Genomic DNA, 18,781 nt, shown 5'->3' with positions numbered 1-18,781 from the left:
TAAAGTAGCCATTCAGCAAAAGTGAAGAACACCTGTAAACCTCCCTCAGACATAAATTGAACAAACAGACTAGTTTGCTCAGTCAGATTAGACTCTATGAGTAATTAAAACTAAACAATTATGCTGGAGTCCCTTTTTGGACACTGTTGGAGTTCTAAGAACTCAAATACTACAAGGAAGGGAAGCAGTCAATGATCAGATGTATTAGGACTACAACCAAACCATTATTACTTCTGGTGAATTACAGAAGGGTTATTAATACATTCCATTTTAGCTGTGAAATGAGAAAAAAAGGGAAGGTGTGCCACCCAGATCTTTCGAATGAACTACTTTGTTACAATATAGGCAGAAAAACAGGCAATACCAATCAAAACCAACTGACCATAGCCACCAATAGGAACACTCATCCCAAAAAAAAACCTGAAAGTAAAATAGGAAACGTAAACACCTTTATTTATTCTGTGGAGAGCACTCCGAGAGGGTCAATACGTGATAACATAAACCTATAGCCGGTGGTCTGGTGGCAGATATTTACTGTTAAGGTATGTTACCCCACCCCCCCACCTATGGACATGCATGATAGCTAGAATGATCCATATGGGACAGAAAGAAGGGGCTTCAATCCAGCTTACAACTCCCAAGCATAGTACTGGCGGCAAGTGTCTGATACAACAACTAGAAACAAATAACCCTCAGTATAAGATTAACAGGCACCTTCTTCCCGATTCTCTCCACTGGAGGGAGAGTAAGGGAAATAGCTGATTCTAAAGTGAGGGCTCTTTTCTTTCCAAGTTGTAAGCTTGTAAAGGCTGGTCAGCAACTAACAGACTTTTTCTTTGAATCCAGTCTCCCTCATCCAGAGTGAATAATTTCAACCCGGCTTACTACACAAAGTAATTGTTTACCTCCCATTTCCAACCACCGGGTAGATTAAATAAAAAGCAAGAAATGGGAGGCCATGATCAAATGCAGAATCTTTTACATTTCCTAACATACTAAAATCTCTGGTACGTTCGGACGACTCTTTAGCATCACAAACAATAAAATATTTGGAAAGAAATCGTCCAAACACATCTTTGGCTTAAACACAAGATTATTATGGCTTCCATTATACAGCAATAAAACGAAATAACAGAGGTAAATTTAACCACAACATTCAGTGGCGGTAACGCGTAATTCAAAGGGGGATGGGGATATAATATAGAGATATGAAATGCTAAAAAAATAAAATTAGATGTGCTCTTTTGGCAACCACATGTTTTCCATTCTACAATGGATTAACTCAAGTTCCATGCTGTACAATTTGTTTGAATGTCACGATGTGGCCATCAATGCAGATTGGGCATTTCATAGTGTTGGGGTATACACGAATTGCAGCAGGATTAGAAATCAAATTCAAATAGTGCAACACATTATCAAACAAAAGGCCATTTGCTCGGTTGCTTGTAGAATGTCCTCAAAACATCTTCACTGTTCAATCTATCTCCTCCGTATATTCAAGGATAAATGTCAATCTACTTTCAATTAAACATGTCCATTGTCACGTGACTGGTCCTTAGTACAGAGGTGCCGAGGGACAGCTTACACTCCTAGTAATGATTTTGGGAATAGATTTGAATTAGCCAATCCTCAACTCGTTTTCCAGTCCATATATTTTGGCTTTTAGGTTCCGTAACTCCCCTTGAACTTTCTTGGTCCGCACATTTCCTTGACGCACTTCATGGAGGATTGCGAGATCCTGGTCTGGACCAATGTTCAAAGTTACCTGGCAGCCAGAGGAGGAAAAAACATGACCGTTACGCAGGCTCTATTGTGGGAAAAGAACACGTATGCTTAGCATGCTCGTGAGCAATCTTATTCAAGTCCGCCTGCCTCACACAAAACCAATAGCTTATTATGAAACCATATTCTAATCTTTATTATTTTCCATTTGACAAGAATCAACATTAGAAATAATATATGTATATACACTATAGGGTGAATAACTTGCCCTTTTTTTAATAGTATACTTTGTTTTGCTTACAAAAAAATAAATTGATAGTCTCGACCTGGTAATTCATCCCCTCTCCAGCCAGTGAATTTCTCTTCCCCTCTCCACCGGTACCCCACAACCTCCACCCTTGGACTGGACAGACCACCACACCATAACCATTCTGCTAATCCACTCATATCTCTCCTATCAGGGCACGGCACAACCAAACCCACAAAGAACCTCACTAGTCCTTAAAGAACTTCCCCATGGACTCACTGGTAGGAAACCTCACCAGCTCTCCAACAGCTCAGTAGTCGTAAACCCAGCTCAGCGCGCACAACCACACCCTAAGTCAACCAGCACCCTTTTTTCACTGATACTTTGACTCAAACATAAGCCCTGAAACACCTTGCTGTACACAGGAAACTTATTAGTAGCAAGTGCATCATCCATAGATAAAGGTTCTGGAAGCAAGCCCACAAACAAGAGAACGCTCCCTTGAGCACGAAGGACACTCATCACCACAGCCAACTACTGCACAACAACCATCATCATCATCACCATCATCATCATGGACACATCCAACAAGAGCAGAGGTTCTCCGATGCTGTGAAGCACTGCATCAACCCAGTGTCAGGCCATGCAATACCACTAGACCAACAAATGCAACAGCATTGAACAACTTCTTCACAGACCAGATAAAACGTGGCAACAAGAAATTCAGGACAATAATTCCAGAGTGCCGAACTAACACCTTCACAGCCCCCCCCCCCACTCACCACTTACAAAGGACACATCCTTGTCTCCTCTATTGTAAAGGTCATTATAGGTGACACTATCACACCACTTCTCAGCCTCATCAACTCACTGCTCCCAAAAGGCACCTACCCAAATTTAAATCCAGTCCTCAAGTGATTCACCTCCTACCTTTACAACAGAGATCAACTCTTTCAGATCCCAGCAGCACACAGTAACCTGAGGAGTTACTCAAATATCCATCCTGTCCACTAAATGGAAACTCTGTTGGGGCATAGGGGGGGGCTCCTTGCCAACACTAACATCAGGATACACCAATACACAGTTGACATGCAGCTTTAGTTAAAGATCAATTGACTCAACATACATTGGCTCAAACAATGTCAATCATACAAGCCTAGATATCAAGTATATAGGCAACCACAGAAAGCATGCCCAGGTCCAAAAAAGGCCAACAGAGGGTAAGCTCAATATATTCACACCTCAACTCTCAACCAGTGCAAAAACTCTTTACTACTTATTATGGCATCTTATTCAAAAACACATTACCAAGAAGACCCAAACAACATCTTACCTGCCTGCGCTCCTCTCCAAAGACGAACATTTCATCTCTACTCACACTTTCAGATCAGTTTCCCAAGCCATAGTCGTCCCACACCTGGACTGAGGCATTTCCCTACACATAGCATCTTCGCCCTTCTAAAAGCCATCCAACACGCTGCGGCAGCCCTCATCACAAGAATGGGAAACTTCAACCACATCAACCTCATCCATAAGGAGGTGCACTAGCTACCCTTTCAAACATGCATCATGTTCAAGGCAGACTGAATCGCCTCCAAGGCATTCACAACCAAACCACCCCCTATCTCACTTACAAACTCACCATCTCATGAACAGAAAACACAACATGGTGTGACAGAATGGCTATCTGGTGAGGGCGGGATAGCCTAAGCTTTTTCTTTTAGTTTGATTATATAAAAGGGTGCAGGTAATTCTGTTTCTGAAAAGTAGGTCTGCTAATCAGACCCTTCTTTCATGGAGCTCCATGCCAAAAGCATAGTGCAATCATGTGCCCTTGCTTTAACACTCTCCTGGCATCTACAGCAACTGCTCTGCAGTGTCAGCATAGCAAGATCAAAGCTTGTGTGCATTCCTAATAGTTGCTGGAACACAAGGTTCCATAAGGTAGATGTGACACCTCTGATACAAAACATAACAATTGTGTACCTTAGCATCAGGCCTGGTAGCATGTTAATCTTTAAATATAATCCATGCCTGGGAATGGCATGGTGGCTACTAAGGGCACAGAATTATACAGCAACAGCAATGTGATATCATAAGCGTTAGCTTGGTGAGCCAGGCCCAGCTATGACAGGCGTGATGTATATTATCCGTCTGGCCTGGATGTCTCCACTACTGCCATTTGAGACAGTGGCGAGGAAGCCACTTCTTTGATTCTCCTGCAGGAAGGGCAACAGCGTCTTCCCAGAGCACAGGATCCCTTCCCAGGAGATCTCATGGGAATCAGTACTTCAAAGGCAGCACTAACATTATGAAACCACACTCGCATAGAGGGTACTGACCACTAGAGTCTTCCTTAGAAGTCAGCAGGCATGGAAAGGGGTGGATTTAGAGTTGCCAGAGGAGAGAGGTATTTTGGTTTCTGCTAATGCGTTCTACAAATTACTGCCCAGGCCCCACCTCATTTTTTGTGTGACAAGGCACTCGAGGTTATGGTGTCAGAAAGCAAAGGGCATTGGTTATAACAGCTAGGATTAGACTCCTTTCAGCAGGCTTCCTTTGGGCCAATCCCGGTGACATTTTGACTTTATTAGCAGAGGGAACCCCCTCCTGATTGGATTCAACTGGACTGTCAAGACAAGAATAAGGATTCAGTGGACCTCTTTTGGGAATACAGCCTATTCCAAAGTCCCGTGCTAGAGGGGTGAAGACAGAAGGCATACAAGACAGACGCAAGCTCTGCTCCCCAACGACCCCCAGCAAAGAGTGGTGGGTCTCAATACTGTTGACAAAGGTCTCTTTGCTGGCTGTACACGAGCTAGGATCCTGCTAACTGGAGGTGCAGGAATCTCTAAGTGCCAGAAAACCTCTTGGACTGGAGGCGTGGAACTGAGGACTCGCCTTGCCCCTTCAAACCCTGGACTGGGCTTCCCAGGAACCCAGAAGTCCAGAAGCAACTGGAACCCAGTTTCATCACCTTTTTTGATATCTGCAAGCCAGGTCTGCCACATTTGACACACTTAAAGCCGCTACAGGACATGCAGTGCTGTTTTTGACACTCTTACGTATCTTCAAACCGCTTAACTGTCTTTTTTGATAAAATATTTTTATTATCATTTGATTACAACATAAACAAAACAACCAAAACCAAAAAGGGAGGAACAAGAAAGAGACGAGGCAGTTCCATCCACTGGGCCGGCCCGGCCCACCTTACAATAATAATTGTCCTGCATCACCATTTTCGTGGAGTACGGTCACGGTTCACTTTATAAGTGTTCAGGGTTATGTACCCGGAGTCCGAATACTTCAGGGCCCTCCCTCCTCCCATGCCGACCATATTTTGGAGTCTTTATTGGGACAGCCTCTTGCGGTATAGATCCTCCTTTCAATCATAGCATGTGTCCATGTCCAATGCCCATTGCTCCAGTGTCGGAGAGTCCAGGGCTCCCCACTTCTGTGCAATATTGCGCTTGATTAGGGCTGCTGCTGTATGCAATAGCAATTCTTCCCATTTGTTCAGTTCATGCTCTCCCGGTGCTCCCAGGATTAGGAACTTCGGGTCCCTGTCTATAGTTTTGGAGAGTATCCGGGCCAGTTCCCGACAGCAGGCCTCCCAGAAAGTACGGATCTGGGGTCAGGACCACAGGATGTGAAAGAAGGTCCCCTCCTCATCCCCGCACCTGAGGCAGTTCGGATTTGTTGCTTTCCCCCACCCAAACATAGCAGTTCTGGGATAATACACTATGCAGTATTTTCAGTTGCACCACTCAGTCTCGAGGAAATGGCGGCTTCCCGTGGGTGCATTAGTACCCGGATCCATTCCTCAGGGTCAATCTCCCCTACATTTCTCATTTGGCCTTTAGATTGGTCAACTCAGGGGTTGCGAAGGAAGTGATAGCGGTGTAGAGAATGGATATGCATTTGGAGGGGGATATATTAGGGTAAAATGTTGCGTTCTAGAGGTGAGCATTCCGGGATATTGTCCTCTGTCGATATATAGACTCTCAGGGCATGGGACATTTGCATGTGATGGTATCTCATTGTCTGGGAGCTGGAACCTGCATTATAGGTCCGCAAACGGGGCAAGATTCCCATCCTTGAAGACATCCCCCACCCTCTGGATCGCAGCCCTCACCCAGCACGGCCAGGGCTTGAGCTTCGCAATTTCATTCAGGTTGGCGTTATGCCATAGGGGTTGCACCGCTGATAGTCTGTTACCCCACCCCACAAACTTGTGGACGCTCCTCCAGGTGGTAATAATCTGTGCCTTCATTGTTAGTGGGGAAGATCTGGGGGGATTTGGTACAGTAGTTGCAATGGGTCGGTGTCGTGCATAGTTCCTACCTCGGCTTTTATATGGGGTAATTCCCGGTCTCCGTGCAGAAGGTCATTAATCACCACCAATTGGGAGGCCCAATAGTAGGTCTGAAGGCGGGGCACTCCGATCGACCTCTGGAGTGTGGCAGGGCTATACGTGCTTGTCCTCCGCCCCATAGGAGCTCCCTGAGGAGGGTTTCCACCTGGCCAAATTCCACCCCCGAGATCTACAGCGGGGCGTTTTGAAGGACGTAAAGGAACCGTGGGAGAGCTAACATTTTAAAAAGGGCAGCTCTACCCATGAGGGTCAGGGGGGAGAAGCTTCCGGTGTTGTACATCGTTGGATAATTGGCCCATGATCGGTTTGAGATTGTGCATGGTATAACTGGTAAGATCTGTTATCCAGATCCCAAGATATCGAAACCCAAATTGTTCTATGTGGTATGGACAGTCAGGTGGATCAGGCTGACCCCTACCCTTCACCGGGAAGAAGACGGATTACTTCCAATTGATCCTTAGACCGCTAAATTCCCCGTATTGGACAAGCATCCGGGTGACCACGGGGCAGGTTCGGACAGGATCTCCCAGGTAAATCAGGAGATCATCCACATATAGGGATATCCGGTCTTCGTGTCCCTCTGGCCACCTGAATCCTATCCAGGATGTGCTCTGGCGAAGCCATATGGCCAACGGCTCTATCGCGAGAGCGAAGGGAGGGGGGCACCCCTGTCTTGTACCCCTGCCCAGTCGGAAAGAGCGAGAGGTCCGCCCATTCACCCTGACCTCCGCCCGGACATTTGTATACAGCAGTTTCACCCCCCATCCCAGGAATCCCTCCCCGAAGCCCATGCGTTCCATGATCCCCCAGAGGCCATCCCATCGGACCGAATCGAAGGCCTTCTCAAAATCAATCGCTAGAAGAGCAAGCGGGTTGTTAATGGTGGGAGCCCTCTCTAACGCCAAGTGGAGTCGACACAGGTTCATACGGGTCGATTTGTGCAGCATAAAGCCACATTGATCTGGGTGTATTAGAGCCTCAGCCACCGGTTGTAACCTGTTGGCTAGGAGTTTGGCAAGGACCTTAGCCTCGCCATTGATTAGCGAGATTGGCCTATAGGAGGTGCACTGATCCTGGGGCTGATCAGGTTTAGGGATGACCACAATGGTGGCCTTACAGAAGTCCTGTGGGAGGGTGCCCTGTTCCCGGGCTGTCAAACATTTTATGGAGGGAAGATGTAATGTTGCCCTCGCCCAGCTTCCACCAGGTTTCAGCTGAGAACCCATTCGGGCCCGGTCTCTTCCCGGTTTGCAATTGTGCTAGTGCTTCGGCAACCTCGGTCTCCGAGAGGGCAGAGTCGAGACTCGCCCTTTGCTGTACTGAGAGAGTTGGGAGTGGTATGTCACTAAGGAGAGTTGGGTCCAGCTGCAGGGTCGGGGCCCGATAGAGTGTTTCATAGAATTGGGCGAAGGCCTCGGCTATCTCAGCGTCCGATGTGCACCTTTCACCCCTTAAGGTGACAATCTCACGAACGCAACGTTGTCCCTCATCCCTTTTCTCCAGCCAAGCTAGAATTCTGCCGGCTTTGTCCCCATGTTCATATATTCTGGCTCGAGAGTCCCAATGGGCTTGTTTAGCATTAACCAATAAGAGGTTTCGGAGCCGCTCAGTGGCTCGTTTAAGGGAGAGCTGGGTCTGTGGGGATGGGTCAAGGATGTGTTCGCTCTCGCGTCGGGCCAGTTCGCCCTCCACTGTTGCTATGTCTTGGAGTCTCACCCGCCTCCTATTTGCCACCCAGGAGATTATGGCGCCCCGTAAACTGTCTTATAGGCCTCCCATACCACCACTGGGTCCTGTTCTCCGTTATCATTAAATTCGAGGTATTCGGTGGAGACTTCCGTAAGGTGGTCAACTAGCTCGGGGAAACCCAGATAGTAATTGTTCAATCTCCAAGTTCTAGGGAGGGGGTTGGGGGGGGGGGGGAACCCTATGTGCGAATTTACACAAGTAGGGTTGAGTGGTCTGAGATGCCCGGGGGAAGGAAGTCGGCCGCTCGTGCCCTGTAAAGATCTGTGTGTGGGACAAAGAGATAGTCAATCCTGGAGAGGGAGCCCTGGGCTCCACAGTGAAAGGAGTATCCTCTGGTGTCCGGGTGTAACTCTCGCCATACATCACCCAAACCCAAAGCAGATGCAAAGTTATACAGTTTCGTAGGGGTATCCGGGTTGCGATGTCTAAGGTGCGTACGGTCATTGGTATTACACATGACATTAAAATCTCCCCCCAGAAACAGCCTATCAGGTTGGTGTTTTCCAATGAGGGCCGTCAAGTCCTCCAGCAGCTCCTGCCCCAACCCAGGTGGGGAGTACACTGAAGCAAAAGCGACCCTCTCCTCCCAAAGCGTTCCCAGAATCAGCACATAGCGGCCCCTGGGGTCCTGTTCCAGGCTCTGAATAGCAAAAGGAATGCGCTTGTGTACAAAATGAGGGTGCCCCTGGATCCCATTGTGTAACCCGCATGGAAGGCCGTCCTGTAGTTTGTGCGTTGGAAATTGGCACAGTTTGATCCCGCAAGGTGCGTTTCGGATAGCAGGGCCACGTCAGGAGAGTGTCTGCTAAGTAGTTGCTTAATCAGGCGCCTTTTGATCGCGGATCCCATCCCATTTATGTTCCAGGTGAGTACCTTAAAAGATTTGGGGCGTTCAGTCGGGCTCGACTGGGGTTGTATGGAGGCCATCCGATAGTCGGGATAAGAGATTGGGCGGGTGATTCACGAGGAGGGTGTCCCCGTCAGTGGTGATGTATTGCGGTGCCTGCCCAGGGTAAATGGTATTGTACTGTCTGGACCATCTGTGGCCTCGTCTTCCCATGAAGCTCAACAAACCTTGGAGTTTGCAGTGATGTGTTGCTCCCAGGGTAACACAAAAACTCCCTATAACTGTCCCTCCCCTCCCCCTCCCCCTCCCCATACTCCACCCCAACACGAAGTACCTGTAGCCCCAACATCGTTGACTCTCAAAGAGGGTACAGCGTCAACCTTGCAAACCCCCGTTTAGGTTAAAACTAAAGTTAGGGGGGGGGGGGGTGTTAGTCTTCTCCCAGGTGCGATGGAGATACGCCACCGCTAGCCACAATATTAACGACGTAAACGACTTACAACAGTTTCGTGGCACCACCCGGCTTAGTCCGTGGTATCAGTTCGGTCTCAGACCCGCTTGTGGGATCGGACCCCCCACCCGCCAGAGTCAGTCCCCAGCTTCCGCCGGTTGGTTCGGTGAAGGTGGTTGCTCTGGCTCTGGCGGGTGTCGTGCCGGTGGCCTGGGATTTCTGTCTCTGTTGGCTGGAGGTGCCGACCAGTCTCCCTCAATATGCTGCTCTGCCCAGCGCTAGGCCTCTCTTGGGTCGCTGAAGTGGACCATTGTGCCCTTGTGATAGATGTTCAGCTGCGCTGGGAAGAGGAGGCCGTATTTGACTCATCGCTTGCAACTGCCTTTTAAGTTTATCAAAGGATTGTCGTGCTTTCTGGACCTCCCGCGTGTAGTCCGGGAAAAAGGCTATCTTGGATCCGTTAAAGGTGATCGAGCCTTTGGTTCATGCAAGGTGCAGCAGCGTGTCTCGATCCAGATAGTTCAATAGTCTTGCTATCACCGTTCGCGGGGGAGCACTGGGCACTGGTCTACCCGTGGGCATTCGGTGGGACATCTCTATGTAAAAGAGTTTAGAGAAGGATTGCTGGTCGAACAGGTCCATCAGCCACTGCTCCAAAAAAAGCTCCATGCAGGGGCCTTCGGCCTTCTCGAGAATATCTAAAATCTGAATGTTGTTGCGCCTGGACCTGCCCTCTCCTTCTTCCAGAGTTTTGAGTTTGGCGATGACCCCTTGAAGCTGTTGTTGCACTGCGTGCAGTCCATCCTCCGTGTTGGAAATACGTTGTTCCGCCTCGCCCGTTCGTGCTGACAATGTCTGCAGGTTGTGTCGGAGGAGGGACACGTCCAGGCTGATTCCGTCCATCTTCTGCTCCATCGATGTGCGGGAGTCTATGGCCGCCATAAAGTCCCTCAGGGAGAGTCCAGGTACCGAGTCCTCCTCTACTGACGGCAGCGGTTGGAAGTCGGGGGATTGCGTTGGAGGGACTGTACTGTTCGATTCTGTTTTGCATGGTGGGCCGTGTAGCTTTGTCTTTCCCCATGTCCGTAGCCGGGCACTCACCGCTGTATGCGGGTCTTCGTTGCGGCGACCAACGGCCGGGCCCGTCTCTCCTCGACCGGGCGGAGCGGTTCAGAGTCCAGCCAGCTGATTCCTCCAGTAGGGGTCCCACGGGGCCACGCCGTAACTCGCAACCCCTGCCAGTCCTCCAGAACTCCGTCCCCGACTCCGACTGGCAACCACCTCAGAGTGCATGGATGGTCCGGTCCCCGCTCAAAGTGCGCCCAGTGCTCCAGCGGCCATCTTGGTTCGTCGTCGGGCCTCACCGGCGTCTCCTTCCCGGGCTCCCACCTCTGCAGCCCTGCCGCGTTTCAGGCTGGAATTTGCCCCAGACGTGCACTGGGGTATCACGCACCAGAGATCGTATTTTGGGGGGTCACCAGATGGTCTTAAGTAGTCGTTTATAACAGGATGTTAGGCCGCGGCAGTGGGAGCTCCAGAGGCGTACGTCTACCGCATTGCGCAGTTGGCCACACCCCCCCGCTTAACTGTCTTTTGAGTCATCCAGACACAGTCTAGACCAGTGGTCCTCAAACTGTGGGGCTGGCCCCACCAATTACGGCCCAAACGAATCGGTGGGGGTTGCAAGGCTCTTCAAAGACAGAGCACAGTGACTGCTTTGAATGGAAAATATATGCAGATATTGCATCAAGGGGGAGGGGGGGCTCAGCAACAATATTTTTTCCTCAAGTAGGTTTTAGCCTAAAAAGGTTTGAATACCACTGGGTTAGACCCATTGCAATGGGCCGCATCAATCCACCCGATCACCAGTTGAACACTGTGGGTGAAACTGATTTGCATGCTGACTCAACCTGCTGGAAGACATCGACTCGCTTGTCACTTAAGCCAACTCGCCACTGGGACTGCAAGACTCGAATGCCTGATGTCGACTCAATCACAGGAAAAGTGCCTCGAAGCCCAGCTCGATGGCGTGGAACACCAGATGACAAAAACTAAGTTATTTTGGAGAGGCTCTGTCCCCGTGCTCCATTTTAAAAGACCACAGTGACTTTTAAGCACCCCTTCTATACCTTCCGAAGACACACACTTGAGCAATTGACATTACTGCAAAGATTCTTGGCTTAACACCCCTACTAACCAACCTAGAGGGCCCCTTTCACATCAGAGTTCTGCATCCTCTATGTATATTTTAGTGGGGAGGATTGTTAGTATTTATAATCGGCTTGTTTATTAAAGTTGCTACTTTTCTAGAGCATTTATTGGACATTCTACATTTTTTTTTAATCCACCGTACTAAAGCTGTTTGGGTTGTTACTCCTGGAGTTGTTACTCCTTCTGCCATTTTACCACAAGAAGTGAAGGAAGTAGGGGCTGTTCCCGTTTCACCTTTATATTTGGGTTCACTGCTGGTTTAGTAGACTGTGTGGCTGAGTGGGCAGTTTAGCCACTGCTCATCCCTGTACTTCTGCGGAGCAGTAGCCATTTCATTACACATGGCCAGCCTGGAAACAAAAAGCTGTAAGGAGAGGTAAACTAGGGAACAGGCCTTTTCCTGCTATGCATCCTGTCATTGCAGCAAGTTTTAAAAAAGCAGATGAGAATGACCCACTCCATCCTAGACTCCGAAATGAACTGAAGACCCTGCTCTTCAAAGAATAGCTCATCATTTGCTGAACCCTCTGGCCAACCTCCATGGCTCCTCCTGGCAATCATTACTCTACCTATAACACCCTGGGTACATCCCCTATGTACAGCACTCCACTACTTCCACGCTACATTTGCACTTCATAAATTCCATATATACATGCTCATACAGAGTGAATGGTCAGGTTTGAAGCCCACCATTTTTGACCGGGGCGTGGAAGTGTGACGGGAGCTTAGGCAAAAATAGCCAACAATTAATCTCAAGATTTTCCCAGTCCGCAAAAATCAGTACCTAAATGTTGTTGATGTTTAGTTTTAGCCAGTATTTGCAATCCAGCTATGACTAGACACCCGGTAATTCCCAAAATGTGTTAGCTGAGCTGACAACTGATCACTTTCAATGTTAGGTGTTCACAGGAATGGAGTGAAAATACAGGCTAAACGTGCAAATGAGTTTAGTCAAGGTCTTGATGTAAATGCTAGAGGGGGCAGGGAAGATTCCTGGGAGAACCCGACATGGAATTGCGCGAGCCATAGAGATGAAAGAGCAAATGGGGACCGACAATTGACAATTTGTCGGCAAGAAAGTTAGCTAGGTAAGGACAGTTCCATCAATCCCTACTGCACTTAGTCTGTAAAGAAGCACAGCTCAAGAAGTGGTAGCGAAACACTGCCACCATACAAAACCTGTAACAAATCATCTGACACGGACCCACTAAGGGAACCGTCTCCAATCAGGTAGTGGGTGGCTGAGAAAATCATTGGATTTAACGACTTGGCAAAGACGGCTGGTGACAGAGGAGGAGTTAAACCGGAACTGATTTAAAGCAACAGGAGACATAAGCCAAAGCTAACAATGCTTTTACAATGTGAGAGAACACAGCTGGTTTTGTGCAATCCTTCTATGGTATAGGACAAATGGATTGCCAGATTAAGTTTTAGCTATTGTGAGACAGGCATGGCATCAAGAGATGACAGCCACCAGATTGTAAATTCAACAATAGAATCTTTATTGAGCATCAGGATGGGTGTAATGCCTAACTTGCCCTATAGCTATGGTGAAGATTTCCCCACCTAAAGAAACTATGGAAAGTCTATGTCCTTAAGTCCAAATCAAAAGTCTGCCTGGGTAGAAACCTATGCTTGCCCTCACATCTAATACAAATAAATGTAGTGTAGGGTTACTCCAACTCAGTGTTCAACACAAAGTCTGGAGCAGCCTATAGCTCCCTTCCCCAAGTTCAGGATACCGTTCCAACAATCATGGGTTTCAAATATTCCGTCAGGACTTGGGTTTCTCTTCCCCGAGTTTCAAGTGCTCCTGGTTTCAGTATACAAAGTTCCAAAGGAGCTCAGGGTTCACTTTCCCAAGCTTCAAGCACTGGTTCACAAAACAATGTTCAGCTTTATCTTGTTTCAGGGTTGTGTTCACAATTCTCCTGTATTTTGTTGGGGCTTCCTACTCTAGGCGCAGTTGACAGGCCACACGGCCCACCCATTACAGGTCACACAACCAGTTACCCTTGCCCCCTGTTTTCTGTCACCTTGACTTAGATTGTTTTGGCGGTTCACGACCAACTCGGAAGCTCGCAGATTAATGATTTCTCTTTCTTGGCACTTCCTTGGCTCTCTTTTCTAAAATCCACTTTATTAGCTTTCATTTACAGCCTTCACTGTCACTTGTTCAGCTTACTTTTGCTCACACTTCACTGGCTAACCTCGGCTGCTCGTTCACTGCTGTCATTCTCGTTTTTCACAGTATTAACAGTTCATATTCCTTTCTTAGTGTCCTTGATGGATCACAGACTTTTGAACACGTATAATTCCTTCAGACGTGACCACTCGGATAGATTGTTTCTACAAACTCCACTTCTAACTTTGCATTCATTTTGGTTTGTTCGTCTGCTGTGACTGGAGGCTTTCGAGAACGCGCCGATCACATGCGACCACTCTGATACAATGTAACTCTGCAACTTTTATACATGCACCGGGTTTCTCGCATTCTCTGAAACACACCGGACGAGGTACTCTTTTCTTTAGCTTCCTCGTTAAGATGATTTCTTGGATTCGAGGTCAGGGTCTCGCTTCCTGCCTCTCAGTCGCCCCTGGACTGGTACTTCCATTCATGGGAACAAGCACTGTTTGGCCACAGCGAATGGACTGACACACTCCACGGTTTTCTTCTCCCGTCTTCACCGACTCCCTGGAGACAAGACTCCCTCGTCACGCATTTCCACTCTGCTTTACCATGCAATCCTTCAGCGTCTCAGCATTCTGTTCTAGATTGGCTTCTTGTGGGTTGAGCTGGCCTTCCGGCTGCTCTCCCTCTACGCTCTCTGGTGCTTCACCTTTTATGCACCCGAGACCCATCATGGGGTTTCAGGTGTAATTCACTTGCATGTTTTGCCTGATTCCAATTAGGCCAATTACTGGGACATGTCTGACCTTCAGCCCTGTAGTCTTCAGGATCCCTCTTCTTTGTCCCAGTACTATAGTGTGTTTCCTATAGGTAGTCTGTATTACTCTGAGGCATCTTCTTCTCATCACTTTGTGTCATTTCACAGGGGAAAATTAGGATATGAACAGCAATACCCAACAATGGCTGACGCAGCGTTGGGTAAGTCAATGTCAGAAAAGGGGGGATACCGTGTCTAGCCCTCTGGCACCCTCTCCCCAATCCCCAAGGACCCTCCACCCATGTGATCCTTCCTCACTAGTCCACCCACAGGGTTGGGATCCAAAAGCAATGGCCCTTCCCTGGCCCCCTGAACAGAAGATCACTGGGGAGTAGTTGAGAGAGTGCCTTCAGGTTTCTCACACTATAAAGTATTTTACTTTCCAACAGAAGCTCAGAATCCCCAATTTTATGGCCATTAAGGGGATCTGGTAGAAAATGTTGGATACTCTTAACCCTATAAGGTAATTTGTCTTGGTGACTTTTGAAAATAAATGCCTCATGACTTAAAGCTAGGGACACTAGGAATGGCATTTCCAAGGGCATGGAAGGCTGAGTGTTCCCTGGCAATCACAAAATATTCCAGTTGTCAATGCAATGGAGCTAGAATTCCCTGTTGACTGAGACAATGGCCTTTTAATAAGACACCAGGGTGAGCTTTGTAAATTTAATTTCCTCAAATAAACTCAACTGTTAACAGTTTTAGTTGCAGTTTTTAGGAATAAACTATGTTATCAAGTGAATTGGACATTGAACCAGAAACAACACCATAAGCGGCATCTGGGAGGCTACCTAACTCCAAGATGGCCACTGATATAAGTGTTGTGGTCAATGTCTTACCCTTGTAGCCATGCCAATTGCGAGTCTGATGAGGTGGAATAGTAGGCCTGTTTTTAAATCTAAGGGGAAGAGGAAGTTTAAAGTGTGGGGCAGGATAGTCAGTCCATGTAAGTGGAAATGACCTCTATTACTGATCCAGATTCCATAAAGATTGTGTCTAGAGTATGACCAGCATGATGCATAGATCTCGTGAAAATTCATAGTAATCTGAGATGATCCAAGGCATAAATGGTGGTTGCTATTGTATCCTCAAACCATATGCTAAAATCTCATTATGATTAGAGGGACGCAGGCAACTAATAGTGGAGCGAAAAAAGTGGTCAATGCTGTCAAAGTGTTACTGGGGTAACAGTGAGCTTAACTAACAGTAATTTGCTGAGAATTCATTAGAAGTCAGCTGAATGGCTGACAAGTGTTCTCCAAGGATATCTGCTACTGCTCCAAAATGACTGGAATAATCGACTTGGTCTGGAAATGTGCATCATAGTTTGTGGTTTAAACTCTAATAGCAGGGACCTTATTGCAAACCCTGGAAAGTTCTTCCATATCACTGTTGTGAAGGGGGGTTTCATTTGTGGACACCCTCAAAGCAGAGTGCAGAAAACATACAATGTGATCATTCTTCCTGAGGTTTGAGCTCAATGGAGCATGCTTACTACCAGTGACAGGAGCAGATGAGGATGAAAAGTGACTTCTAATCCTAATGCCCCCAAAGAAGTACATTCATAAACCCTGAATAGTCCCATTAGCGTACAGCACACTGAACAGTTTTTAATAGAATTACAAACCCTTTTAAAAAAATGAAGGAAATAATGTTTGCCTATCTGGCTTTAGTGTTCATCTTTTTTATCCATACTACTGCCAAAGTGTGTATATTCTATTTTCCAGCTGTTGGTCCGCATCAAATAGAAGAAAAAGCAAAGAAACAGCTAGGCATGCATGTTACACACGTGAAAGGAAGTTGCTTTTAGGCAGGCAGGTTATTGTAACCTCTAATCATCACCACAGTGACAATCAGTTCCTTTTTACTACACCGTGGAGCAGCGATCCCTGTACATTGGCTCAAGCTTTCCAAGCCTTTTAACTAAATGTTTTTGGTGGTGAGCTTATTTCTTTTAATTTACTTGGTGTCTCAATGGCTCTAACCGCTGAAGCATTTTTCTGTGAAGATAAGTCATTTTTAGTCATTTCTTTTCTCCAATCTGTCTTGCTATCTCTCCAGCCTTGCCAGTTAGTATGCTTGCCCTTTCTGTTAACTGTCCTTCTGTTGTGAGGTGAACATCAAGAGTAAACTGCAGTACTGTTATTCGGTCTCTCCTCTATTTCCATGCCAGTAAAGAATGTTTTTCTTCAAAAAGATTCTCTTTGGAAGGATGAAGGCAAGCAAGCCTTATTCACTCTTCTTTGGTAATTAAAACGGAGCAGAATTTCACACTGAGGTCCAGATTCTGAGCTTGGGATAAAATGAATGTAGAAAGGCGACATTATCCCCTCCACTTTTCAGCACCACCATTGTGAGGTGGGTGGAAAACTGGAGGGGAGATGTGCTTCCCAGCTGTAAAAGCGGATAAAAGCCATCTGTGTGGGGTCAACATGTGCAACAGTTACACTGCAAGCATTTCCCAAATGCCTGCCACTTTTCTAATTTACGGAAAAGTGTCCATGACCCTTCCGTAAATAAGAAAAGTGGTTCTGAGAAATGACTTGATTATGAAGGAAAACGTGTGCAGTAAATGTTGCCATATTTTAGCTCAATTTTTTCACATGCAAATCCAGGGCTTTTCGAAGGAGAATCCCCTTGTAGTGCCTGCCCCGCATTAGTTAGCTGAGGCTATTGTCAAGCCGTAAATCAGGCACATGTAAAAGGTGAGGCTTAGGTGCCAGGCCTCGAAATGCTCATTTTGAAAGACTATGGTGCTTTTAAGAAAAGTGGTCTTCCTTCATTGGAGAACACTTCTCTATTTTTGCGTGCACCTCAGATCCTAAGTGTCAGTGTTGGCTGGTGAATTGTTTAATAGAAGGTTGTAAATATTTTCCATAACGAGGGAGCCCCAACAAACACACCACCCCAAGAATTCTTTATCAATAATGGGGTAAAATGGTGCATTTTAAAACACACTTTCTGTGAAAAAATAGGTAAAAAGCCACACAGTTCACAATCAGTTTTGAAGGGTAAGACATGGAAAATTCTCCATGTACAGTGCTCAGGAACTCCAATGTATTTTTATGAAGTCTTGGCCCACTAGATGCCAGTATTCTGCCATTGTAAAAGAACATTTTCATACCGACTGTACCCTTACATGACCATGCAGGCTGCACCAATATATGGTAGTATTCCCACATAAGGACATGCTCATATTTGTTTTGCCCAAGATTGCCAGTAATGATATAAGAAGGCATGTCCATGCTGGCTCTGCCAATAAATGCAAGTATGCCCATAGAAGAACACACTCCTGTTGTCTTTGCTCTTAATCAGAGCAAGAATTGTCATGCTACGTTAAGAAAGCAGGTCTTAGCTGGCTGCAAAGAACACTTGTGTTGTCTTTGCCCTTAATGTCAGTTAAAAAAAAAAAAAAAGCAAAGCCAAGCCACAGTACAAATATTTCTAGGCTGCCAGTGCCTGCACCAATAGAGTACCCTTGAATCAGCCTAAACCCTTTGCCCAAAAAGTGCTAGTAAAACATGCCATGCCACTGTAAGAAATCACCCACACTGCCTGCAATAATGCTCCCAGCTATACACACCCACGCACACACACCCCCACACATTCACTCACCAGTCAAGCACCCATATACAGCTTCCCTCTCAGTCATTCACAAGGGCACTCTGAACATTCACAGTGTATTGTGATGGGTCCGAAATGCGAGGCGGAAAAGTAGAGTTTCTCACAGGTGGCCATCTTTATTTAAATAATAAGGGTTAGGAAAAACGCCTGACTTTCCCCAACATAACAGGGATTTCCCTAACTGTTAAACTAATGCTAAAGGAAAACACTCTAAAAAGGTTTGTCCTTCACACATACACAACAAAAGAATACAGGTCTTAGATTGCTGATCAAACTCAACAATATAATAATCATTCACTTCATGAACACGTATCATTGTAATATGGGTCGGATCCCCCTTCCCCAGGATTAAAGCAGGATTCTTAAATCCAGTAAAGAAAGTTCTTTTCAATGTCAAAAGTCTGTTAAAAAAAGAAATGCAACACAATCTTTATTTCACTCCGTGAATCCTCCACTTAGCACTTGGATCAGATACAACACAAAGTTCACTTCCAATGTGATGGTTTAAAGGTTTCACAATCCTCTGCTTCAGCAATACAAACATACCCATCTTCCCACTCTTTGATGGTTCAATGTCTCTTCCTTCTTTACACAAAGTTTTGTCGGG

At 46.7% G+C, this 18,781-nt stretch overlaps 1 protein-coding gene across 1 annotated transcript in view; it reads right to left on the bottom strand.

Annotated features, from left to right (window-relative positions):
* Positions 1-427: 427 nt before the first annotated feature.
* Positions 428-18,781, bottom strand: part of CCDC77 (coiled-coil domain containing 77) — a 504,734-nt gene continuing 486,380 nt past the window's right edge. Inside the window, exon 12 of the mRNA XM_069628598.1 lies at positions 428-1,765. Within this exon, the coding sequence (XP_069484699.1) occupies positions 1,619-1,765 (147 nt within the window). The 3' untranslated portion in view covers positions 428-1,618. The remainder of the gene's footprint in view (positions 1,766-18,781) is intronic.

Source organism: Ambystoma mexicanum, chromosome 12 (assembly GCF_040938575.1).
Source record: "Ambystoma mexicanum isolate Mex_15411 chromosome 12, UKY_AmexF1_1, whole genome shotgun sequence".
In the NCBI taxonomy this organism is placed as follows: domain Eukaryota; kingdom Metazoa; phylum Chordata; class Amphibia; order Caudata; family Ambystomatidae; genus Ambystoma; species Ambystoma mexicanum.
This window is presented reverse-complemented; position numbering and strand designations above follow the sequence as displayed.